The 27,376-nt window shown below is 37.1% G+C and overlaps 1 protein-coding gene across 3 annotated transcripts in view; it reads left to right on the top strand.

Annotated features, from left to right (window-relative positions):
• The window catches only part of ARHGAP10 (Rho GTPase activating protein 10), a 149,083-nt gene that overhangs the window by 83,578 nt on the left and 38,129 nt on the right, over positions 1-27,376 (top strand). For all 3 annotated transcript variants that reach the window (XM_054064843.1, XM_054064845.1, XM_054064844.1), the window contains exons 14-18: positions 5,631-5,705; positions 10,732-10,819; positions 12,143-12,201; positions 14,787-14,892; positions 15,512-15,671. In XM_054064843.1, the coding sequence (XP_053920818.1) occupies positions 5,631-5,705; positions 10,732-10,819; positions 12,143-12,201; positions 14,787-14,892; positions 15,512-15,671 (488 nt within the window). The remainder of the gene's footprint in view (positions 1-5,630; positions 5,706-10,731; positions 10,820-12,142; positions 12,202-14,786; positions 14,893-15,511; positions 15,672-27,376) is intronic.

Raw genomic sequence — 27,376 nt, 5'->3', positions numbered from 1 at the left:
TTTGTCAAAAGTGATGCTGAAATTTCTCGCTGTGATTTTTTTCTCTTAAGTTGTTGACCTTCCTTCACATTCCCAAAGGGGACATTTACAACTTTTCAGGAATTGTATCTTTTTTCCTAGAGATTTCTGCACAGGGCAGAATTTTTCTGTCTTCCTCTGTATCACAGTACATCTTAAAGAAGACAGCTAAACAGAAGAGTATGTGGTCACGCTTCATCAATGCAGGGTCTTACTTAAAAGCAGTGTCTTCCATGCATGCACTTACTATGCAATATTATTAATATGAGTGAGCAGCCTTCATGATACTGACAATTTAGCATTTAAACAGCAAGAAGTATCCAAATATCCTTTTTCTCTTGCACTGTTTTGTATTGGTTCTATCTGGTGCATTAAAGATGTTATACCAGATGAGACCATATTCTCTCTGGTGTTATTTTTGTTCATTCTGTTTCTTTGAATATTTTTCAAATAAGATTTGCCTGTGCCATCACTTCAAAAATTTCAGCATTTTCAATCTGAATATTTCAGCTAGGAAACATTGCAAATAAAGTTAGCATCCCAACGATAAGTTGCCTCCAGTGCAAAAACCTGCTTTAGTACAGAATGGATCTTCTCTCTGTTGGATGAGGCAGATTTTATGAAAAGAGTAGCATGTGGTCATGTAACAAGAAGCTGTTTTTGGTCTGCAGCACAGTGACTGGTTACCTTACAATACCTTATGAATCATGCTTATTGTAAGCAGTGTGGAGGACACTGTAGTTTGGTTTATTATCTCTAAGTGCGTTCAAATAGTTTCCTTCAAGTAGTCTTTTTTTTTTTTTCATTCTTTAGTAACCCACAGGGGAAGTGAAACGAGCATCATTGTGGAGAAAGGTGTAAACACTTTCTTCGTGAAGTGGCTGTTTGGAAAAATGTGTTAGATATGGGGTTTCTTCTCACGGCTGGGGGGGAGATAGGTTAAACTGAGTGGTGGTTCAAGTCCACTCTGTTCTTTGTGCCTTGATTTAGAGGCCTGTAAGAAGTGGCAAAATATATGTGTAACCCCACCACATATTCTTGTTCAAGACAGATGATAAGGTTGAATAGATTGGAAGCATCTGTAGTTCGTTCTGCCCTGAAGTATACTTGGAAGAGAATTAAACTTACCAATGTTAGCTTCAGCTTTTCCTGTCTTTAGAGACTTTGCAGCTTCACTGTCCCTTGTATACAGCCTTTGTAAGACCTGCAGTCAATAGAGTGCTTTGTGGTAATTACTGCCAATGAAAATGCCTTTCTATCTATTAATTTTATTTGGCGGGGTTTACTTAAAAAAATATAAAATCAGTATTCAGTAAATATTTATTTTCCCAGGATTTCAAGAATGGGTTTAGGTCAAGTGCTGTCTTCCAGGAACTCAGCAATCCACCTAGCCCTGTTTCAATGAACTTGATTTGTCTATTACATTTCAAGCAGTTGATGATTTTCTGTTTACTGATTCTGAACATCAACTACATTAGAGGAGAAAAAAAAAAAAAGCCTAACAAACAAAATTCTGGCTTCATCTGTGAAACTAACTGAAGCATTCCTGAAGGATCGGTTCTATTTTCTGCAAAACCTTCTGCTGATGTCTGCCAGGGTAAACCAGTGGTGGGCCAGGAGAACCTTCGGTTTTTTACCTCAGAAGAGTTTGGCCAAATAGTTGAATGATCAAGAAAATCCATCTTTCAGGCTGCAGATTTTATACCTATACTTTTTAAAACAATTTTTACTTGATTATTTTACTTCAATGATAACACATCAAAGGCAAGTTATGTTCAGCAGAAGAAAACAGGACAGATGCCTCTTCTGAGACTGTGCTTGTGTGCCATGTTTTTATCTCTTTTAATCATAATGGGTGTGAGGTTGGCGTGGGTGGAAAGAGAGGACAGTCTAGTGTGGGTGGAAACTGAGAATAGTCTTGTCATGTCATAGCAGAAAAAGTCTGGTATTCAGAGAGAAGAGCATAATAGAGATATTGAACATAAACTTGTCAATGGCTGGATAATTTTTCCTCTGTTCCCTTTTATAAAGACAAGAAGGAAGTTATTTGCTCTGAATGAATAGAAGAATCAAAGGTAGCGTCTTGGTTAAAATGCATGCAAGCTTCTGATTCTGCATTGTCATATAAGACATTGAGTATCCTTTACCTGGTAGGAGGCACTGAGGCATCAAGATCCACAGCCTGTCTCTCAGGCACTGGGCAGGATGCTGGTTGGGTGTGCACCCGTGTTTTGTCTCTGAGAGAGCATTTTTAGATTCTGTTTGGAGTATTTTAATTGTAATTCTCTACCGAGAATAATACAACGGGGTAAAAGTTTGCAGAAACATCAGAGAGCTCTTTGCTCTGGTAGTAAAGACTCTCTGTATGTTTTTGTGTGTAAGTATTTGGTTGTACCTTCTGTGAGAATGTGGTAGGTAAGTGTTTGCCAGAGCAATGTTTGTCTTGACTTTAGATCTACTAGAGCTGCTAATCTGAGCTGCAGAGGGAGATGGCAGCATTGAGCTGTCTGTCCAGTCTGTCTGCTTACCAGACCTAAGGAAGATGGTGAGGAGGAAGCAGAAAACCTTTTCATGTAACCAAAAAAAATCTGGCATTACCTTGAATTTAGAGTGTTACTTGTATGGCTGTTTCTGTACTGTGGAGTTTGATATAAAAAGTTGTATTTGCAGCTATATTACTAGTCTGTTGTCAGCCACATGTACAATGCCAGACACAAACTAAACTTGCCTACATACCTTGCTTACAATAGTATAAATTACTATTTTACTTACAATACTTTATTTTTCTAAGCGTGTTTCACAAGTTGTGTACCTGTGCCAAATTCCGGTATCAGGCAGCCAAACATCTTGAGATGACATAAATATGAAGGAAATTGTGCTGCGGGGCTTTACTGCTCAAAGTTGCCAATAGTGACTGGTTGAGCCGGCAGACACAGCGTCTGAACCCTTCCACGTTTTAGCTGTTCCTTGCAGTGAGTCATCTCGTCAATTGTGTTCTGTAAATGCCAAGCGTTATCAGTCTTGGATGTGCTGAAGATCTGAAATGTGCAGATTAAATCAGAAATAGTACTGTTTCAAACCAGGTTTGTATATTTTAAGTATGACATAACTTAAAGGTGTGTTTAAAGGTATCATTTAAAACTCTGTTAAAATATTACTTCCTCTTTGCACTTCTTGATGCCTGTTAGCAACGAGCTGGGCTTTATTCAGGTTGATGAGTTTGAAACTGATCAATTATCTGATAATTGCTATCACAGGCTCATGCTTATTGCTGGAGGATTGTCTTAGTTTCAATACTGCCATAATTTCAGAGACTTTTGCATATCATATCTGTTTTAATATTGAGCAGTAGTTCCGGTGGTTTGACCTTAATTTTTAAGCCTGTAAAAGTATGTTTGGTGTCAGCACAGTTTGATTCCCCGTAGTTTTAATGTTAGAAGCACAGGAAGTCACGAAACAATTTCTCAGATAAGCAAAAGCTGAGCTGTATTTGACCGTTGACAGTATTTCTTCAGCTTTTTAGCTTCTTGCATACGATGCAGAAGGCTTGTTCTGTGGTACTAAAAGTAGTGGAGGACACAATGAAAAAAAGTGTGATGCATTTTGGTAGACTATTAAAGACCTGAGTGCTACTTTTGTACCAGAGTTTTTCCTGGACACCTCTGAGAAATTTGAAGTGAAAAATAATTGCTACTCTCGGGACAGATTGTTTGTGCATCCTTGTTGGGAGTCAATCAAGGACTATGCTTAGGGATTTATAGTGTTGGCAGTCTTTAAGTGGTCTATAACATACTATCACGCTGTTGTTCTAAGGATCAGTGGAAAACTTACTTTGTTGGGTTGATGGCTTCATATTTGGGGAAGAATAGTGCTGTGACTATAGCTAGTTTTTTTGTGGTTTGATCTTTTCTGCACAGCTTTTCTGCAAGGATACTGTGAAGTTCTGTTTTTGATGACCACCGATGAAATAAGGGAGATGTGCCTTATTGTATTAATTTGAGTCAGCTCTGAACATGACATCTAGCTTAAGACTCAGCATCATTACAGCGGTGCCTGCAACCCAGAGAAAGAAAAGGGCCAGTTTTGCCCAGATGGAGCATACAACAGAAGTAGCAGCTGCTGCTATAGCCCATCAGCTCCTTCTGGGACAGAGGATGAAACAGAGAGGAGTTCAGCAGGCTCTCAAAGATCTGGGGTGTGTGAGAACTGCAGACTGTGTGAGGAAGAGGAGGGGTTGAGAGAAGGCGGCAAAGACATAGACCAAGGCTAGGCAGGAGGAGGAGGTAAAATATGTGAAGTTCTCTCCTCTGTGTCGAGAGTTATTGCTGTGTATTATGGTTGACAGTAATTCATTAAAAGGCTAATGATTTTTACATACTTCATCTAATATTTATTTGGAACGAAACTTTTTCTCATATGACTGGTTTTGATTTTCCTTTCTGGCTTGGAATGGTTTGATATTGAAACCGGGAATTCTCCACAAGTGTTCCTTTGTTGAAGGATGTTTTGAATAAGAATACCACATAATCTGTTATTTGAAGACGTTTCCTTGGAGTAGAAACACAGGTATTTTGTGGCATTTCTACTCTTCCAGGCCAACGTGAATATGGTGGTAGAGTATGGTGGTGTTTGTAGATGCCTGCTCATTATGTGGCCTCTGAAGCATCCGTGTCAGCTTTGGGACTGTAACATTTTACCTCCCACTATATGGGCTCTGAAACAATGCAGCAGAAGAAGACATAGTTTATTTTGCCCTCTTCTTTCCCTGTCCCTTCTCTCCCTCCTGTTTTCCATCAAATTATGTTCAGTTTCACTTCCCTGGGGGAAAAACTGAGTGTGATAAAGGAAGACTAAAGCAGGGGAAGAGAAGGAATAAAGTAGTCAATATTTGTTAGAGGATGGAAGGGCACAGAGAATTGACAGGAATGTGGTCTGGTCTCTACATGAAATGAGAGTAGGGGACTGAAAATACTGTGCCAGTTATGGCTACTCTCTTCATCCCAAGTGAAAAAAAAAAAAGTAGTGATTTAAGTAACATGTGGTGATGCCTCTGGACGTAGTATGCGGGCCTCAGTGGGTTGGAGCGAGGCCTCATATCGTAAATGAAAAGCATTTACAAGCTTGGTTTTGAGAACTGGGAATAGGCTCAAGTTTTTCTTTACTTTATCCAAACTCTTTCTGTCATCCAAGTATTTTGAAAAAAGCAAAATTACATTTATTAAAGAAATCTTAATTTAGCATTTGTTGGTTCAGTTCTTGCATTGTTGGGATGTAGATGCTAATATATCCAAAATGTCATTTAAAAAATCTGAAAACAGCCAGTAATTCTTTTTAAGCAAAGATTTGTCCATGTTTGCTTCTACTCTCAGTTTCTGAGGTGGAATTGAGGTACATGAAACCTTCATCAAAATGTAATGTGTATTTACCTTAAAAACACAGAAGAACAAAAGGATTCTTGCAATACTTTATTTATAATGTTCTCATGTGACTGTTAATACTGCGTAGTCTGTATGTCTTTGAGGAGAATTTATCCCCTGGGGGAAGTTCTAATGCTAAAATTGACTATGGTTAATCTGCCTTTTTTTTTTTTCTTTTCTCCTTTTGCATAACAGGTATAAATGACCAAGGATTGTACAGAGTTGTGGGGGTGAGTTCAAAGGTCCAGAGACTTCTGAGTTTGTTGATGGGTATGCCTCTATTTTACAATAATTTTTTCAATATTTTATTTCATGTTGTTTTACTGAGAATGTTTACTTTTAAGAGCATCTCATTGGATTTATTCTTTATATGTTTGCTTTAATCTATACAAATAATCCCCATGTCATTGTAAGTTTTGCTGGTTTATTAAGACCAAGACTAGCTGGTAGGAATAAACTAAGCTAACTGCTGTGGGACACATAGGAGCAATTCATGGGCTTTGCACAGGGCTGATGTAACCGTGATTAAAGCAGCCTAAATTGAATGGTCCGATCAGAACATTTAAAGCACCAGATTCAAGAAAGCGTGAGGCTTGCTGCTTCCTTGTTTGAAGTTTCCACCTTCCTTCTCACCATCTAAGATGTACAGGAGTACACGCCCAGGCGTGTCTAAAGTTGATTACTGTGCAAAGTAAGACATTTAATTTAAGCCTACTGGCAAAGTGCACTTTGGTTTAAGACAAGGAATACGATATATTTATTAATAATAACTGCGTGCCAAGGCGGGAGACAGATGGAGAAAGGATTTGTTTTTATAAACTTAGTAGTATAGCTCTTATGTGGGTAACATCTTAGACTCTCTTATACCTAGTTAGCCATGTGGAGCTTTTTAGATTTTTTGATTCATAAAAATGTTCTCAGAAACTTTTTCTTCCCCTTTTCTTTCTGGAAAATTTCATACATCTTTAATCCCAGTGACTGTAGTTGTCTGGCCACTCTGCTGTCCCAGGGAGGGTAAAAGAAGAAGAATAATTTGCACCTGGATGAAATCCCTTGCCTGCCTGATACCTCTCACCCAAGTAGTAGCCATGACTGCAAGATGTGCCGTGTTTCCCAGTTTCTTGTCCTGAGCACTGACAGTACATGCAGTCAGACAAGACCACTGGGATTAGTTCATTTTTATAGTGCTTCCAAACCTGTCACTTGACAGCAAAGGTCTGATTCTCAGGGATTCATTGGTATGCAAAGAAGCTTGTTTGCAGTTTGCACCAGGCTCTTCTCCAGAACCATGCATGCTCCATCTGTGCTGATAACACAGTGTTCTTTGGCACTGCAAACTGGAGGAAGCCAGAAAGTGAATTCATTTCATTACCCCAGACATTAAGTGAATGACAAAGCGCTTTTATATTATATGCTGCTGTCAGTTCAGTGCCACCTGTAAGACTTTCTTTTCCTTCCTTTATTTTTTCAAACAGGCTGTCTTTTCAGAAATGATAAGACATCAGGCTTGAGGACCTGCATGTCATATCCATCTGTCATAATGACCTTGCTAAATATTAATTTATAATATCTTACTTTAATCAATATTAACAGCACCCTAAAGTTCTCCATTAGTGCACGTAAACCTGCCTGTATCTTTTAAAGTATCATAGCAAAAGACTCTTTTTGGAAATGCAAACTGGGATTAACAAAAATGACTGATCTATAACAGATTCTGATGGTTGTTTATCTGTGTTGGAGTTAGGCTCGATAAACAATTACCATCTTTCGCTATTGACCATAGGAAGAATGACGTGTTATCGCTCGAAAGTCTTGATTAAATGTATTTGATATTATAAGATGTTTTTCAGTTTTGTACTTACTGGCTTAGCTTGGGTGTGCAGGTCTGGCAGGCAAGTTTTCCTCTTTGCCATTAGTGGTATCCAAATTAAATAGACTTAGGTTGCCAGTGGTTCAGTAGCAGCTGGAAGAGTTTACTGGGGATTCCAGCATCTGCTTTTAGTTATTTTTTAAAATTAGAAACACTTTTTATCATTCCCAAGGTTCGTGTATTTGAAGTATGAAGAATACAGGGGTATCAAGACAAGGTAAAATACCGAACAGAAAATAGTTAGGGTGCAAGCGGGTGCTCTTCTTCTGATGGTTTGTTGAAAGCGATCCTATCTGTGCTCTTTATCTGTCTGTCCTCAGAGAAGACTAAAGAGCGTTTCTTTTTTATATACAGAGGTACAGAGAATTTAAAATGACTGATTAATCTTTAATCCTTTGTCTCTGGGTATACTCTTGGATACCCTTTCATATGAAAGATCTTTTCAAAATCATAAAAACCTCATATTAACTTTCTGTATTTTAAAATGTTTGATAAGATTTCAAAGTATTTTAAGCTACTTATCATTGACCGTGAAGTTCACAGTCTGAAAGGCCCAAAGTGAAAAAAAAGTCTTCCAAATGGTAACCAGGGGCATAATTGCTTGTAGTTTTGTCTCTCTTTCAGAATATTTTCTATAAAATTTGGGAAAGGACTTTGAGAGACAAGAGAGTATAAGAAAACCAATATATGCTTTTCTAATAGTACAAATGCATAGTTTTTAATCTTTAGTATAGAAATCTAGTGAAACCAAGTCTTCTGTAAAATGAGGCTCAACAATTAAATGTACAATTCTGCTTTTTTTTTTTAAAAAAAAAGTTAATTTTGCAGTTAACTAGTCCTTGAAGTTACTTGTAACTAGCATTGTGCTAGTTACAATTGTAAACAGGGATGCAGAGTTAGGACTTCCAGTGCTATGGAAATTTGTTACAAGCAATCCAGAGCATATTGTCAGCCATCAGGAGGCTCAGTTCTTGAACTGCATCAGGGACCATTTCCTGTTTGGTCTGTGTTATAGATCTGATGTGGCTCATTTCATACAAACTGCCTACTTAGATTTTGTATAAACTGCTACACAGGTCAGCTTTCATACAGACCCTTGCTAGTGGTGAAGTGAGTGTTAAGGGCTTGGAATTTCTACTGATGAGTTCAGTTTTGATTTCTGATACTGCCTGGTGTGAAAAATGCCAGACATTATGTGTTGTAGAAGACAACTTTCAGGTAGCTCTGCCTTTGCAAATCCAGCAGCTTTCAAAATAATTGCACTTAATGCCTTATTATTTTATATACAGTAAATAGCAGTATTTGTACACTGCTACAGTGTACAAATCTTCATATTGCATGTGAAAGCAGAGAGTCTCCTCCTAACCTAGTTTAGTGAACTGGGCTGTTTTTATAAACTCTAGCTCCCTTATTGTCAGAAAGATATGCATAAAATCTAGAGTTGATCTGTCAAAAGCTGTTCCATAAATGTACAAAGTTATTTTTATATGCGTAAAGTTGCCATTCGGTGCACAGTGGCTGCTATGTCAACAAGTGACATGGCAACTAGTAGAGTCATTTTTGAAATTCTGGTTGAAGTTCCAGTTTGTATAATGGCCTCGGATGTTTGAAGTAGAGAGAGAAATGGAGTGGGAGCAGTGAAATATTATGAGGGTGGTGGGGCACAGAGCTCTGTAGGGCAACTGCCAAACCAAAAGTGAAAAAATTGTCTTTAAGTCTTGATGGCTTCTGTGGTCAAAGTAGGAATTGTTTGAGATTGGTAGCAGGGCTAAATTTTGTTGTGTTTATTTTATCCTGAAGACATATTGAAATATTTCAGCAATTCTTTCTGGGTTTTTCTTGTTTCAATAGACTTGCTTTGGAATTCAATTGCTTGTTATTTTCTTCCCAAAATTAATCAAAAAAAGTCACATGACTGTGTACAACCTTCGACTGTAAAGGAGGTTGATGATTATGAAGCAGTTATTTAAAAAGTGGATATTACATAGTGGTTTAGTAACAAAATCCCCAAAGATTTCACCAGTTTCTGATGTGATGGCAGGGTTTTTTTAATTAATTCATTAGCAAGGTTTTCTTCTCAAAAAGAAGAGAATTTGAACACAGAAACAGCTAGCATGCTAAAAAGAGGAAAAAAGACACTTCTTCCTGAGACAGAATTCAGTATTTTGGGTAATGGTTGGCTAGTAACAATTTGGTAGAAAATGTTATCTGACTTGTATTTCAAAATGAGATTTAAATAATTGATATAATGAGGGAGAATATTCAGTTACAGAAATAATTGCCTGGCACAGCCTTCAGAACAGAATTATTTAGTCCCAGTAAAAGGACTGCACCTTTAATCAAGGATCCTAATTTGATTTTTTCAAACGTGCCTGTCGTTTGTCTGACAAGCAAAGTAACAAATGAATTCTGAATTGTATGAACTGGTGAACATGTAATCTGTGTCACCTACTGCTGTAGTTTACTTCAATGATGGGTGGAAACATGTAGCAGTAAAAATAACAGAAGCTCAAGCTCATGAAGTTGCCAAATATATTGGGCTAGTTTGGCCACACAGACGTGATCTTCATGTGTTGACTAGCCATTGCTTCCTATTTTGAGGCCAAAAGGGGTTTTTGTTTTTTTTGATTGCAAAACATTCCAGTGTGTTGTGTTATTTACTGTGTTCTGTCAAAAAATCTTTCACCTGATGGGTCATTCAGGCATATGACTCTCCAGTTGGATCTGTCTTGTTCTAAGACTCTACCCACTAACTTGGTGAAAAGTGGGAGGAGTTGTGTGAACCTGACAAACAAGCATTTTGCCATATTGCCTAAAACTGATGAAGTAACAGAAACATTCAGGCCATCACGTAGAGGAAACTTACTGATAGAGTCCTACCCTTAAATCACCTCTTGAAGGTTTTCGCACAGTAAGGAGGGTCATATTGCACTTTGGCTATTTTTGTCAGCGGTCCAAAATAACAGTTTATGAGCAGAACTATGGAAAGAATTCAAAATGATTTCTCAGTGTAGCTGCATTTTAAGTAATGAAAGAAAGGAGGAAAAGATAAGTTATGCTTAGTGGGTCGTTTTTCTAAACTGTTTTTGTACATCCTTCTGTGTTTGTGTACATCTTTCTGTTTAATTAAAGGTGTGAAAAGATATCAATTGCTATAGAGATCTTTTTACATGAAAATGATTTTCAACCCTTCATTAATGAAAAAATCAGCAGTAATACTTCTTAAAACAAAATATGGAAATAGAATTTATGAAGAGATTTGGATGTTAAGTCTTAGAATTAACTAATAAGCAGGACGTATTAGTTCTGCATTCATGTGAACAAATACGTAATGATCAAATTCAATGTGTGGCTGTTCATGTAGGGCATACTGCTTTAGAATTCCCTTTTTCTCATGTTCTTCTTATCTTTGTGATTATTTCCTAGATGCAAAAACTTGCAATGAAGTTGACCTGGAAAACTCTGTAGATTGGGAAGTGAAGACAATTACTAGTGCTATGAAGCAATATCTGCGGTAAGCCTGTCTGTCTCTATTTATATTTTTAGAATATGAATTCTGTATTCTAATTCCTCTATGCTGTGTGTTAAGCTACATTAGTAACTTTTTCCTATGTTTTGCAATAGAGGCTTATTTTGTGCAAATATCATGTTCGTTACTTGTCTTGGAGGAAGAAAAATAATTTAGCAACGCTAATCCTTGTGTTCATATGAGAGAAGCCCCAAAACATTTTCATGTTAGATATGTTAAGCATTTCACTGATGGTTCAGAAATCTAAATTTTACTTGGCGAGAGTTATTATTGAAAGTCAGCTTAGATTGTTAAAGATTTTTTTTGCCTTTTTGTGTTTTAATGTGGTAGAATGAAAAGGGAACGGGTTATGAAGTTTTCCTCATTTCCTTCTGGTTCTTGTCCTGATCTTCCAGGTGCAATAGTAATAGTATTTTGAGTGTTAAAAGTAAGAATTTTAGTTGTGTTCTCAGTTCAAAAGGCTTGCCAGTTCCTCATCAAGATATTTTACTAAATTGCCTAAGAACAGAGAACGTAGAACTTCTGTGCATCTCTCATAGTGTAATACAAATACGATATCTGCTGTTTTTATTAAATATATAACCACTGTCAAGGAATGATGAAAAACTATTGTCAAGATAGAAATCTCTCTTACGAGTGTAGGAAAGAATAAAAAAAAACCTGTAGGAAAGTGAAAAATGTGGACACAGAGAAGTATTTCCTGTCTACAGTATTTCACGTCTAAGTGTTTGCTCAAATATTTTGTAAGCATCACTAAAGTCAACTTAATAAATAAGAGTTTTTGCTCTTATGTTTTAACTCTGATTTCCATTATTCAGTACATTTTTCATTGATGACTAAGGTTTTCAAATTCAGTTTTTCCCTTTGAAATGCATTAGAATTTTGTTTTGCGTATGGCTGCTGTTCAGTGAACTTAACTGGTTTTGGACCTTTATTTCCTTCCAATAAGGCATGCACTAGTATTTAATTGTAATTTAAAACACTAATGAAGAATTAATTGCATGGTATATGTGTACAATCTTCATCTGAGAAACAGTCTCGCTGTTGTAATTTGGAAAGGTGCCTTATGATAGACTGGAAGATGTCACTTCAGCTCATGGATGGTGAATGAGTATATTTAGTCTTATTTCCCTGATAATAACAGGTTTTCTATTCACACTGGAGGTCACTGAATTCAAGGGCCACTGTAACAATGCTTGTCTCCAGTGTGAGGATTATACCCCTGAATGTTCAGAAGGTTCCTTGCTTAGAGTAAATACAGATAGAAAAGAATATAGCTGTATTCATTGTGTCGTCCTTGTTTTACAGAAGCCTTCCAGAGCCACTGATGACATACGAGTTGCATGGAGAATTCATCGTTCCTGCCAGTAAATATATGACTGTAGTTCAAATAGAAATCTTTTCTTACAGTACTGTTGTGGCCTTAGGAGTGAGCTGCAAATGTAATTTCAGAAAAATTCTTCAACCCAGTAAAAATATAGGAATAAGAAATGTTTAAAAAAATATATATTTTTTAACCAATGTTCCATTCTAGTATGTGTCACGTATGACCCATCTATTGGCAGGTGAGCTTCTGAAAGACTTAGCATAGCACAGTTTTACTTTTATGGAAAACTTATGGATATACATTGTAAACATTCATTCCTATTTTCTTAATTACATAATGATAAACATTTATTTAGATTGTCATATTTTTTCTTGCATTTATAAAGAGTATGAAGCTTAGTAAAAGAAAATCCACTAATTTGAGCTCATTTGAATCCTTAAAGCACAGCTGCCTGACCCTTGTTTTCTGTGCCTTGTTAGCTCTGTAGAGCTGGCTTGAATATTCCTTGTACGTTAGTAGGAGAAAGGGAAGAGCAGGCCAGATTACGCTATGGCAGTTCAAATACAGACTTGGAGAAGACACAACCGCATTTGTAGTTCAGCTGTGTGGTATCTAATGTACATGGAATTTTTTTGGAAGAGGATGGAGGGAAACTGTTTAAGAAGATTTTTGGCAAAGTATCAAACAGATATTTAGCTGATTTTCTCTCCAGCCTGTAGCACTTCTGGCAAACTGTGGAAAGCAAAATTAAAATAAACTTTCAGACAATTGCTTTATCTTCTTCAGATTGCTGTAATGACCTTCCAGGACTGCAGAATGTGTTCACTTATGGTCCTTAATTCAAAATGAGAATTAGCCCATGAAATTCATTGCCAAAGCACATCTTAGAGGCCAAGTGGTTAAACAAAATTCAACATACTTACCTAGATGAGTTGTCTGCCCATTTGTATTGGAAAGTATTAAAATAATTTCTTGACCTATGAAGTTTTGCCAGCAGTTTCTTGCTTTGTTTTCCTTTCTGTATTTTATAGTCTTTCAATAAAGAAATGTAGTTAAAGTTACATTTTTTTAAATAGTACAGTGTTCATAAGGAGTAAACAATTTCTTAGAGGGGTTAATTGTATGTTGTGGGGAGGGAAATTTAATCAACACTGCAGATCTGAGTTACGGTATACTTAAAAATAGGTAGTCAGTGTTGTTTCCTATGTAGCCTATAAAAAAACCAACAACACCGGGAACAGTAAGGAATATCCTTTTCTCTGAAACTATTAGGGGGCAGAAAAAAGAAAAGCCAAAATTAAGAGGTTGTACTTTCAGTTTTCTTTTCTTTATGTGTGTCAGTGCAGATGGAAACTATATAAGCCTTGGCTATATCTTGTGATTAAGCTACTTAGCCACTCTTTAATTAGAATTTCTGATTTCACATATATGTAAAATAATCTTGCATTAAAGAAAGTTTGTTTTTTTCTGACTGCTCTCTGAATTTTGATTAGCTGACTAGAAGCTAAACATTTTGCCTTTTGTAGCCTTTTTTCTTGTAATCTGTGCAGGGGTGTTTGCTCCAAAAGAGTAAAATACAGCCTTTGAATCTGTGGCAATATACAAAAAAAAAAAAGAAAAATCTGTAGCAATGTGTACAGAAGGAATATGGTGGTATTTTATATGAAATACACTTAAGAATTGAAGTTGCCGTAGGGTAAAATGGGACCTGATGAGTGTTCCTAGTGTCAAAACATCTTGCATTCAGAGCAGGTTCTAAATTTTTCTTTCTGTGTACCTTGTACTAAGTATTATTATATACAAGAGAAATACTACTACTTCTCTCGTTGTAACAACTACTGAGATGTAATTTTGTGATTTAATACAACTTTGAGAACTAGAAAGAGGGATTATTGTCATCTTTTACAGATTCTTGTTTTCATCTGTGTACCAGTGAAACCTGTAGGGGCCAAAATTATTCAATTCAACATATAACGCACAGAAATAAAAATATCCTTATTTTAACTTTATTTCTGTACTGTACTAGACAGGTATAGGGATGCTGCTGTTATTTAGGGCTCTTTGTCATAGTAATCTCACTCAGTAGGTTTTTCACATGATTATTTTTCTGCATATGCATCTTCTGCACGCGTTATCTTACACAGTTCCCAGTGCGAAGTAGGATAAATGCAGTATCATTAACTGCATAGTACCAACTAAACTGAATTTTAATGATGAGGACAATCAGTTAATGATTCTAAAATGTAAAGTAGTACAGTTCCACTCTGTGGCACCCAGTAACATCACTCCTCACCTTGTAGCGTTTTCATAAGCAGATGAGTCCAATGCAGCAAAACAATAACTACATCTGTTGGTTTTTAAAAATAGATGAACAAAAGCATCCTTTTGCAGGTGGATTGAAAGATGAGTTTACAAAATAAGCAAATAAACACATAATTCTAGAACAAGTTTACTTGTGAAAACAAAGCACATATGTTTGGTATTGCTATGTTTGGAGATGCATAAGCAGTGAAGCAAAAGGTGTGCAGTATGCTTCCATGCAGGGGAAGGAGAAGCTTTGTGTTTCTGTGCATTTTATTGAATTCTCATTTTTTTCAGAGAGTTATTTATTTCTCTGTCCTGTAGAAAGTGGGAGTCCTGAATCTCGAGTTAATGCTGTTCACTTCTTGGTCCATAAACTCCCAGAAAAGAACAAAGAGATGCTGGAAATTCTGGTGAAACATTTAGCGAAGTAAGTGTTACGACCTACTTTCCAACCTTGTCAAAACTCTTGGCCTTACCTTTGTTTAACTACAAAGGGCCTTGGTTAAGTGTGGCTGGAGCTGAAGCCCATCTTGATGCTGTCATACACAATACCAAGAACCAAACGTGCAAAAGCAGACAAGACGTTTGACTCATGCTGTGTATATTTTGGCGGGAAAGGCAGAAATCTAATCCATTAATGAAGCCATATAAGTATTTACTTTAGCAGTCCTGCCAGCAGTTGAGGGGTTGATTGAAGTGAGAAAGGGAACATTATACTTTCTTTTTGCAAATTCTGGCAAAGGGAATAGTGGAGAGCTGTTAGCAAATTTAAGTTGGTTTCACACTTGCCCTGGTCCAAGGCTAAGTGCATTTTATGTATTTAAGTTCAGTAAGAGACTGCTTTTGTTTTTAAATTGCCAGAAGAATGGCTTTTCTGTTTTCCAGAATTCAGTAAGACTTTATTTGAAGAAACTTTGCACCAAACAACCTTCTAAAACATTGATTAAGGAAATGTAATGTTTTCATTTGTAGACTGCAGTTTCCAAAAGAAATGGAAATTTTTCATAATCTATTTCCTGTTTTTTCCTTCAATTCTTTTCAAAAAGTGTTTCAAAGCATGCCAAGAGGAATCTAATGACTGTGGCAAATCTAGGGGTAGTATTTGGACCAACATTAATGAGGCCACAGGAAGAAACTGTAGCAGCCATCATGGACCTTAAGTTTCAGAATATCGTCGTCGAAATCCTGATAGAAAATCACGAGAAGGTAAGCTTTGATACATCTCTGCTTTTCTGAGCATTGCCTAAAATGATTGGCTAGGCTTAATGGGTAGTGTTGGAGTAAGTATGGTGTTACAAATAGCTTAATTCTAAAGAATATTCTTTATACAATGCATGCTTTTGCCTGTTTATACTCAATAACTATTCCTGTTCGTAGGTAAACTGACATTTCAGAATGCGTATTTCCTCGCAATAGCGGTGCTTCTGTCTGTATAGTACACAAATAGATTTTCCTTATGATATTTGCATATGTTTTTTCTGAGCAAAAGAGACAAGACTAGAAAAAAGAAAGCCCAGGTTCACTTTTTAGCTCTTCCACTAAGTAGTTTGAGTGGGATCTGAATTTTTCCATGCCTTCACTCTTCTCAGAGTTGACAGAGTATAAAGAAGACTTTACTATACTCTGAATTTAGTGGGTAAAAAGTGTTATGAGAGTGCCAGGTATTAACATTTCCTTTGTTTTTGGTGGAATGTGTGTTATTTTAAGACTTCGCATTTGAGGTAATACTGAAAATAGAAGCTGCTGCTGTGGCAGCTGCCAGTTACTAAGGTGCCTTACACTTACAAGCTGCTGTCCAGAATATTGCCGCAGGTAATCTGGGATCTGAAATAATAATAAAAAAAAAAAAAGAAGTCCTTTTCTGATCTCTTTGTTTGGGTACTCTGTGGGTACTGAATACTTGAGGTACTTTGCTTGGGCGGATGGGCAGCATCTCTCTCACTCTTACTGTCAAAAAAAGTACTTTGGAAAAATGCTAGGATGTACTTTTTCCTCTCTTCTTTCTTAAACACGCCAAGCATTGGAATAGTTATTTCTTCTAAAGGTTAACAGTGTTGAAATTGGCTATCTGAGTCAAGTCTTATCTACTCTAAATAATCTCTCCCTCTGAAGTTTTTCTGACAGCGTAATCACGCTACGTCTGTGAACGATACAGGCTGGGCAAAGCTTCTGCTGGCATAACTGTATCCACATAGTGGATTTTGTTGACTTAGGGTGTAATGCTGCCCTCATACACACATTGAGCAGATACAGCGTTGTTCTGTTAAAAAAATACTGTGCTGCAGATGTGGCTTAAGTTCTAAGTGATAAATATTCCAAGAGTTGTAAACCATGCTATTCATTTTGGACCTTATAAATGAAGGCAGCCTTGCAGCAAGCTCATGATTGTGAAGCTATTGCAGTGACCACAGAAATTTAAGGAGTTGAAGATAGAGTGAGCAGAACCAGGGTGTTTTAATAACATATGGAGATTAAGGTTGAGTTATGCTTTTTCAGATCACTAGATCACCACGGATTAGCACAATAATTCTTATGCCAACTCAGTCATGTGTGTTTAAAAACTGAACATCAAGTTCATGTTTGAAACATTAGTTGTAGTGGCCTTTCTTGCACCTCTGAAAATGTAGAGAAACAAGGAATGGAAAGTACATCAAAATTATACTGTGTCATTTTCCTCAATTCCTTGGGTTTATGCTTTCTTTAGAACTCGAAGGCTGTAGTTTTTTTAAGGGATTTCTGTCATTTCACAGTCGTTTCTAAGAGTGAACTTGCCATCAGTGGTCTGCCTGCAGCAACCTCTCCCACGCTAGAGCTGCTTCAAAGATGGAAGGAAGCCCCAAGTGTCACCTCTGTGTATTTATAGCAAAGGCAATGGAGAGGTGTGTGTTAAGGCATTACAAAAATCTTATAGTCAAATTGAATGTGTTACTTTTACAAGTGAGAGCTCTTCAGTTAGAGCAGTTCAAGGACCTACTTTTAATGGAAAGCAGGCTTATTCTCAGTCTAATGTTAATTTATACTGTTGTTTTGAGTTTCTATGCATTTCAGACTTTGTAAAAGTCTTGCGTTAGGTATTTTCATTCATAACCCTTATATTTATACTTACATAACCCTTTTAGTTAAATTTTTACATTTCTGTCAATGATCTTTATGTCTTGTGTGGATAGCTTCATTACAGGAGATCTACAATTCATTTTTAGGAGGAGACATATTTAATTGGGTTACCAACTTTGAAATCCTTGTGCAGTCATTTCACTATCATCACTCTGCTGAGTCCTAATTAGAGAATTTCTATGCAATTTATGTGTGGAAACCTGGATACGGGGCTTGCCCTAAGATAAGAATATCATGCTTAGTGCATAAGCTGCTTTTTTTTTAATGTTGTTATGTACATTTATTTCCTAGCTAGAAGCCAGTCGGTACTGCTTTCACCTTGTTTACAAGCTGCATACCTACTTCCAAACCGTGGCTTTGAACCTGCTAAATCTCTTCTTTGAAAGAAAAAACAAAAACTGGAGCCAGGCCGAGGCAGTATTTTACCCAGCACCCACAGAACCACCTGCTGTTGGAAGGGAGGCCAGTCCAGACAAAAATGAGACCCGTGAATTTTCTTGCTTCTTCCTATCGTATAGCTATATGGGAAGGTCAGCTGGATATGCCAGGCAGAGTAGAAGCATGATCAGCTTTGATATTACATGATCTCTCTAGAGTTTTGCCTGGAATTGACATATTTTGTGCTATCTGGGCTGCGTGCACCAGCACTCGTTTCCCTTCACTTTGCAGGTCTTTAAGGTCATTTCATACTTGGCTGCTTTGTCCCCTTCTCCCTTGCCATATCTGTCTGGTCTCCTTTGATTTCCATGGTCCATATCTTTCCCTTCACTAAAAAACTATTGAGGAATTCATGTTTATGTCTCATTATTGTGTTCATTTTGCTTTGAAGCTATGCCTTTCATTGGTGCTCCTTTTCTTGAGGTAACAAACTTCATGACTGACTGTGGCCCTGTTTGTGCGGTGTCTGGAACAGTCTTTGCTTGGGCTTTAGGTAATCCACTGATGAAAAGTGGTAGTGAACTTGGACCCCAAAAAAAAAAAGAGTTTGATTTTTTTAATCCCCCCCATGTGAGTTTCAAGGGTATAAATTAATTTTTCTTCCCAAAAGTTTCAAACTGGAAATCTTGGACATCTCAGCTCTTCTGGTCTTTTTTTCTGTGTTGCGGTAAGGAAGAAGGGCAGTCCACTCCATGACAGAATGAAGACCATGCACATGTTCATCTTGCTGTTTGTTATAATGTTTTGGCATTTTGTGGGAATGAATGTTACTATTCGAAGGGCTTATTTATTTGCCATTTAGAGATGCCTCGGCGGTAATGTGAACCATTTTGGTTTCTCGATTCCCTGAACGTTATTTTAAGAGAGGGAAAAAAAAAACCCCAACAGGATAAAAAAGAAATTCAAGAAATGAAAGAAGATGAGGGAGGAGGCTGGAATAAAAATCTCAGTGGGACTGGAATATTTAAACCGGCATATGGGGGAGGAAAGAATAGTGAGTACAAATAGCAAGATCGTAAAAACAGAAAGAAGATGAATGTTATGGTGAAAAAAAAGTAGAAGAAAAAAGACAGGGTCTAGACAGAAGTCTGGAATAGAGACTGAAAAGCCAGAGTGTGCCGAAAGGGAATAGGCATCGTATAAGGTACCTTCTTCTAGAATTCAGACAACCTATGGGCAAAATTCTCTCAAAGACTTTCATTCTGAAAAACTCAGTAGTTCCCAAATATAAGACAGAAGCTGTTTTCACTTGGTTTGCTGTATAAATCTTTATAAAAAGGACAAAGATTTTACATACTTACAACAAAATCTTTGTTTTAGCTATGTTTTGTGTCAGTTTTATGGAGAAGTATCTTTTTATGAAATAGAAATGTTTTAATTTTTCTTACTTCAAGCACTTCTGTGATTTTTTCTAAAAATAAAGGGAAGAGAAGAATTTAATACTATTGAGATCTTAAGCCAACATCAACTTCATGTAGTAATACTTGGAAAATCTTTAATCTTAAAACATATCCTGTTGCATAATACATGCAATGTTCATGAGACAGAAGAAATGGAAGCAGGTGAAGTCAGTTCTCCATTTGAAAGTATGAAGTGGCACAGTCGGGCAGAGCATTTGTCTCCACTTAGCAATCAGTTTTTAAAGCAGTTCTGTTGCAGTGGCACTGCTGTCATCTAAACTAAGACTATTTTTTTAACAATACAACAGATCTTTTGAACTCCTGGTAGAGGGACACATGAGAAGCACTAAACAGGGCTTGTTTCAGCTTTTATGTTGCTTTGCCTTTGGCTACAACAGAAGACCGCGAAGCAAGGCATTTGATTATGGTGGTTTGCTGTGGTGTAGCAATTGGAAATCTCCCCAAGCTGAAAGTTTCTCAAGCGAACAAGCGTTTGACTTGAAAGGATGAAAAAATTACATTGAAGTAAAATTACACTGAAGTATCTCCATTAGGGCAGAATTTGTGGAAGAGAACCATGAGCTTCAGTTCAGGAAGGTATTCAGCATGTGCTTGACTTGAAGCATGTAACTGCTCAGAAGCGTCATTGAAACTATTCCTGAGCTTCGTTCAAATTACTTGCCATAATGATTGGCTGAGTCTAAAGCAGAAAGGGCATCAGGCACAACAAAGAAATTAATCATGGTTTCTGGTAGAAGTCACAACAACTCTTTAGTTCGCTAGTGTGTACAAACCGTTTAAACCCTTTCTGTGCCCTGTGGATAGTAGAGAGCCCTTCTGTGTGAGACACCCACGCATGGTGTGGTAAATTGCCTGTAAACCTCTTTTTTTTGGCTTGTTTGTTGAAAAGACTACGGTTTTTCTAAATCCTTACATAGTTTATGCATAGTAAGAAGACTGTGTGTCAAATCTTCACTCACGCTTGTGACTGCAGTTGATGACATTAAAAGGAACTGAGTCTGGATCCATACCTGGATTAGTATGCTCTTAGGCTGTGTCCAAAAGAAACAAAATGTGCACCGTGGGTAACCATATTAGAATAAAAAAGAAAATCAGAACAGAAATCGTGTTCTCGGGGATAGAAGTGGTCTGCTTAGATGCTGCCCTACGAATTGCGTGTACAAGCAATATGGACACAGACTTCTGCTGTCTTGATCTGCCTACATAATTTCCAGTTAATTTTGGGAGACTTCCCTCAACTTTATAGGAAACTTCTGGGTGATAAGGATCTCATCTTCCACTGCTCACAGGCCATGTTTCTAAGTACGTAAACTGCAATCATGATAAGGGAGTGGAATACACTTGACTAATATTTGCTTCAGTCTTGATGGTCAAGGTGCTGGGCTTGCACATGTGCTGGAGGCAAGAGCAAAATCCTTATGGAAAATAGTAAAATGGATGTTCTTAAAATGTTATTTGTTAGTCAGAGAAGATATTCTGTGAAACGCTGCAGGGGTGTGTAGAAAGGAGAAAAGTTTTTTAAAAAATAAATTCTTATGCAGAAGTTGTGTGACATAGGAATTATACTTCATTGCAGCTTTCAAGGGTAAGCAAGGTATTGAATTTACAAACTTTTTTTTTTCTTTTTATTGGCTAAACTCACCTGAATGCCATTCTGTCTGATCTTTGCTGATGGAATTCACAAGAATTCTGAGAAAAATCCTCTTCAGTTTTAATAAGCTTTTGCCTTACCAGAAGAGTTAGTGTATTTCAGATCATTTAACAGATTTTTGAATAAACAAGATGTGACAGTCTACTGATAATACTTTATTTCCAATATTTTCATGTGTGTGCTATTTACACTAATAAAACAGCAGTACTTTGCAGAGGGTGCTGGGTGTACAAATGACAGACATGTTCTTGCTCTCCCAGTTATAATGTAAGATTAAAGAAATGTATTTTGATAAAAACAACAGAAAATATTGTACAAATCAATGATGACATAAATCCTTGTAATGGCAGCAGGATATTCTGTGGAGAAGAAAATACTGGTGAGGCTGCACCGTTGGCTACCGTTGGAACAGTGTTATTTGCAGAGGTCCAAGGTACAAGGACAATGTGATAAGGGGTAAAATACAGGTTTTTCTTGATATGTAGTTATATATATTTCTGTTTGTATACTTTGTACAAAACTAGGTGTGACATATATATATGTTTATATTTGTGTATAAATGCTTATCTGTGTGTATTTATTACAAATGAAGGGTAGATCATATTTACCTGTGATGTGCTTGGCCATGATCGTTGCATTTGCTGACTCCTGACTTAGGTTTGTACCTTTTGTCTTCTCAAGACATCTCACACCCTTTGCAAGAGAAAACACATGCAAACATTCTTCTTCTGCATCATTTTGCATTTAGTAACTAGGAGTATGTTATGTTTTAGAAAGATAGGTAATTAAATTGCGTATTTGATCTTTTAATTTGGAGACTGGTTTCTTTTTTTTATTTTAAGGATTTCCTGTAACTGAACAAGGTGCACAAAGCTGTTATATGTGGCTGTAATTGGGTAGGACAACCTTTTAAAAATACTCTCCTTGGTGTGAGTTACAGTAGGTGAGCATAGAAGAGAAGGTGAGTCTGCTGTTTCTGCTGGTGCAGTGGACAAATGTGTAGGTATTTCAAGCCTGGTGTATGGTTAACTCTCTCACTTCCTTCAGTGAATAAAAATTGATTGGTGAATAGCAGTGAATGGGCTGCTATCAGGAGCATCCTCCTCATGAATTGTTAAAAGGTGGAGCGAAATGTGATAGGGTGGAAGCTGCAGTCTTTGTATCAGGAGTGCTACTTTTAGAAAGGCTGAGTCAACAAACTCATCTTTCGCGCAATCAAAGGACACGTTTTTAACCTTGGTATGGGTTTGGGTTTTTGTTTTTCATCCTTTCACGGCTGTCCTTGAGAGTGTAACGTCATGTTTTACAGGCTGGTTTTAGTTTCTTTATTAAAGCTCAAACATGAACTACATGGTTCAAGGTAGTCAGGCCAACTGAGTAGCTGTTAGGGTTTTTAGATACATCAGGTTTGTCTGAAAATTCCCTCGGTTCTTTTGTCACTCTCGTATTTTGCAGTTTGTCCAGATCCCTTAAAAGCAGTGTTTCATGGAGCTATGGGTAGTCGGGTTGCTAGGCAGATAGTTACAGCAAATGATATCTTTACAATGAGGAAAAGGCTGGCTTGGATTTATTTATTTATCTACCTACCTGCTTGCTTCCTTGCTTATTTATTTATTTATTTATTTATTTATTTATTTATTTATTTAACTTTGTGGTTTGGCTCACAGCCAAAGATATTTTCTGTTTCAAGTTGTGACTTATACCTATTACTTTTCAGGCTGCATTGTCTGTTGCGCTGTCGCTTAATAGACTGTGCCAGGCAACATCAAGAGCATTGTTGATGCTTTCTGGTTGCTGGGCCTCTAGGGGCTTAACTTCGGGTATTTTTCAGCTCTTGATCTGATTCCTACCACCTCACTCCCTGCCAAATGTAATGATTGTGAATATTGTATAAAAGTGTTTTGTGATTTTTATTGGAATTCAAGCCTCAAAATCCAGAGCTTGGAAAAGCTGCGTCCTGTGCAATCTCATAGAAGCCAGTCCACAGCAAATCATATTTTACAATGTATTGATGCTGAAGCACAAAAGTCAGGATAACTACTTCAAGGCAAGCATACCTTTGTTTTAGTGGACAGAATGGTAACCTTGCGGAGGTAAGTTATTTAAGATTTCTTAGAAGATTGTTAATTTTTATTGAAGATTTTGTAAATTTTTTAAAAAAATATTTACTATTTTAGAAATAACTCACATTTTGTAGACTGAACACAGTTTCTATTTAGATATTAAGAATTCCTAGTGCAGCTATTTAATATTTATTGAATCACGTGTTTGAGAACCAGAAGAAATAGATCATGTTGACTAAAACCAGAAATGAAAGAGATTGATCTAACATTGTCCACAGTAAAGTAAAATTCAAAAAAGTAAACTCCAGTGACAAAGGATCATTTTTTAAAGATCTCAGCACAATAGAAAACTTATAAAATTGTTAGAATTGGCGTAGAAATCAGTTTTGAAATAAAACTTTTGTACTAGCTCTCCAGAATTTGATCTTTTATAATTTCTATTATGATTAAACTTCTAATAGCTCCAATTACCTTCTGTAGTCCCTTCAAAGAGGATGAAAAGAAATCTAGAATTGTTGATCTTATTGAATGTTAAAAAATGGTTTACAGTTAGTGTACAGTTAGTGGCTGGTGGTTACAATTAGTGGCTGAGCTACAAGGTCTTTTAAGATGTGTATTTTTACCTTGAACTTCCTAAAATGCTTGTATCTACAGTAAGATTATAATTTGAAATAAAACATGTTGCTTTATGTTTGGAGAAGATGGCAAACAGAATGCCAAAAGCACTGTCTTCATTATCTTAAGAGGAAAAAAAAAAGCTTAGAATGTCTGTCAGGGTAAGAGCACACTGTGAACCACTATGATTCTTTTTCTGAGATTTTTGTCTCTTAATATAAATTTTTTTTTGTTTGTTTTATACAGGTTGCGGGATCTAACCTGGATTGAGTTGGCATTACATTGAAAGGAAGCTAAGTCAAGAAAAGACGATGGTGATGATAAGTTTCTCTCGCACTATCCCATTAGATTCTCCTTGATAAAGTATTCTTTCTTCAGCATATATTATAGCCAGTTGTCATGGAAATACAAGTACTATAGCCATAAAATGTATAAAGGCGGGGCAGTATATGTGGCCGTTGTTCAGTGTATTGTTCAATAAACATTAGTTAAAGCGTCTGTGTGCATTTTATTTACCAACTGCAAATCAAGTATATGTTGAAGGGAAACTACCCAAATAAAAACTTCTGCTGATGTTGTCTTGAGAAACACTGTTTTCTTAAAAATATGGTTTTATAGTTGTGGAGGCTATACCACTAGCCAAATTTCAAAGAATTTGGAATGCCCTTGCAAGTTTTAGTCTCTTTTGCATTAGACAGCGACTTCTGATGCTCTGATTCTTGTTTGTGTATTCAAAGGAAATAGATGCTTGTTCTGTGTGGTAGGTGCTATGAGAGTGAATGGGGGTTTTGTCTTGGAACAAAACGATGGCACAGCTTTAAGCTGTTAATGTTGGTTTTTTTTTATAAGTTTATCCTCATTAGCTATATTACTAAGCCTTTGTTTTTTTCTCCCCTCTTTTTCAACCCACTCTGTCCTTGCTGTTTGCCTCCCACTGATTTTTAGCGGAAATTTTAATTACCCCAGTGATACAAAGCAGACAGAGATGACCTGATGTCTGGGTCTCTTCCCAAAGTGATTCCTGGCAAACATACTGAAATTCATTAATTAGTTCTGCTTGAGACCAGAAAGAACAGATCAGTATTCTTTTGCAGCAGCAGAATCTAATCTACATGTCGATGTACAACTATACATCGAGTCATAAACTCATGGAATAGGCCAAGTTAAATCCTCCTCCATGGTTTTTTTTTAATTTCTAAAATCGGCTCTAGTAGGAGCTCGGAATCTAGAGTCCAACTCTGTTGTTGCAGATTATGGGGGATCTGGCAGAATTCCTTGGGCTGCTGCCATGTAGATCTGCTGGTAGAATGAAAATATGTTGAATTTGGCTCATTGCTGTCAAGAAATGCTTCCATAGAGTTTGCGGGACACAGGTTGAGGGATTGGAATGATTGTATGTAGGATTGGTCTTGGGCTCACTGTTCTAGACAGAGCTGTTATTAGCGGTGTATATACAAGATGATTTGTGGTTTGTTTAGCCTTGTAAAGTATCCATTTTGTATTATTGCGTTGAGAGAAATAGGTCAAACATAGCAGTATTTTAAGTAGCTTGAGTCTCATCCTCTTCTATTGCAAATTTACACTCCGGGCTGGAAGACTGATCCACCACTTAAGTGTACCTTTCCATTCTGTTTACCTGTAAGTGCAGACCCAAATAAGCATTTAAAATACTGGACTAAGTGTGATTGGACTGTCTAACAGTTCAATTTGTTGTTTGATAAAATTTTGAGTGCTACGTGTGTTAGTCTTCTCCCTGTGTGAGTTGTTTGACTTCGCTTCCAAGTTTGCCCCCAAGCACACCAACAGCAGAATGCCAGTGTTTTTGAGGACTAAATTGTAGAGAACTGATATTCTAGAAATCTAATGCAATTTGGCCACAGTCTCAAAAACTATGTAACACTGGATGTGACTGTGAAGTCCTTAACCTTTCAAGTTGGGTTAGTACATTCCTATTGCTTCTTGAATGAGGTAATTCAATGAGCAGACTTTAGTCTTGTCGTTATACAGGCATTAGTCTAAGCTGTGGTAGCTTCTGCAGTACAGATGAGTGATGTTGGTAGACTTAAAGTGATACCTTTCTTGAAGCAGCGAAGAAATCTTTTATTAAATAACATGTTCCAATCCTGTTCTTCCATGGGAGGTTTTCCATCCAATTCAGTTTGTATGGTTGCCTTGCCATGTATCTGATAGCAACAGCTTGCGGGGCAAGAAGATATTCTGAAATTTCGTGTGGTCCTGTGCTGTTGTGCAGATCAGTCAAAACTCAATAATGGTAAAACTCAGCACCTTCCAGGTGCTTACACAGTACATAGTTTATGATTTTCAATTCTGTCTTTTGTGCATATGCAGGATGCACCTGACTACAGGTCACTCACAGCAGGCATCTTTTATTGGCTGTGAAACATTTATACTTGAATGGCATTTAAATAATTAATGACTCGGTGCAAATTTGAATAAAATCAAAACCAAAAAGTTGTTCTCTGCACTACTGAAGTAAAGCATGCCTCCATCCCCCCATTCTCGGGCAGAAGTTACGGTGCTTCTGTCAGTGCAGGAGACAAATATCCATTAGGACGTGATGAAAAGTACTTGTCTGTTTAAGTGAAAATAAAAGAAGAAAGAGCTGAATGCTGTATGTGCACATCTTAGGGCGGAGATTGACCTGCCTGCTTTTCACCTTTGCGAAATTGTGGTATGAGCTGTAGCTTTGGCCTGCAGTAGAAAGAGATTACTGCTGCTCAAAAAGCAGGTCTAGTTATGGATGGACTGTACTAGATTTTATTTTCCTATTGAAAAGACAAAAGAAAATATCAAAGTAGGGATGAGCAGGAACGTGAGCTGCTTGAAAGAGCAAAAATGACCTCAGATAAACTTTTTTTTTTTGTGCAACACACAAGGTCAGGATGTTTCCTGTTTCTTTTATGTAAAAGTAAAAACCCTAGTGATCTTCCTAGTGGTGGTTGTCTGTGTGGTTGTTTGGGGTTGGTTTTTTCGTTTGTTTGTTTTTGTGTGTCTTGGATTCCTGCAGGGCAATTCGTGATACTTGATGATTTTATTGCTGAATATGACAATTAGTCTCAATTTGCTCTGCATGGGTAAATTTGCTCTGCAGATCGTCTAGAGGTGACATTCTCTAGTTCATATCTAAATACTTCTTCCAGGAATATCATTCTTCTATGTAGAGAAACATATTGAATATAAGCACAAGGGAAAAAAGTGCTACAGCTTGTAACTTTGCATCAGAAAAATGTGAGAGTGAGAGGATGGAGTTTGTGTGGACCCTTGCCTGTTCGTAGTAAGTTTGGAGAACAGGTGGTCATGTGCTGCTCTTGGGACATGATCTCTGCTCCCTAGAAGTCAATATACTACTTGGTGACCTTATCCCAGAAATGGAACTTCCCTACCCATCTGTTATAACAAGAATTTGAGAGAATTCCCTTCTTATCTGCAGAAGGGAACTGAGGCTGCTGCCATCATCCCAGTGCTGTGACTGGGTAGCACTGGGTTGTGCGGAACAGCATTATTGGGAAACATTTGTGTGCAGCCCTGCTGCTAAAGAAAAGTAGAGATGTTATGGTTATCCTGACAGTGAAAGACAGCTCAGTACCT

Source organism: Cuculus canorus, chromosome 4 (genome assembly GCF_017976375.1).
Source record: "Cuculus canorus isolate bCucCan1 chromosome 4, bCucCan1.pri, whole genome shotgun sequence".
NCBI lineage: Eukaryota > Metazoa > Chordata > Aves > Cuculiformes > Cuculidae > Cuculus > Cuculus canorus.
This window is presented reverse-complemented; position numbering and strand designations above follow the sequence as displayed.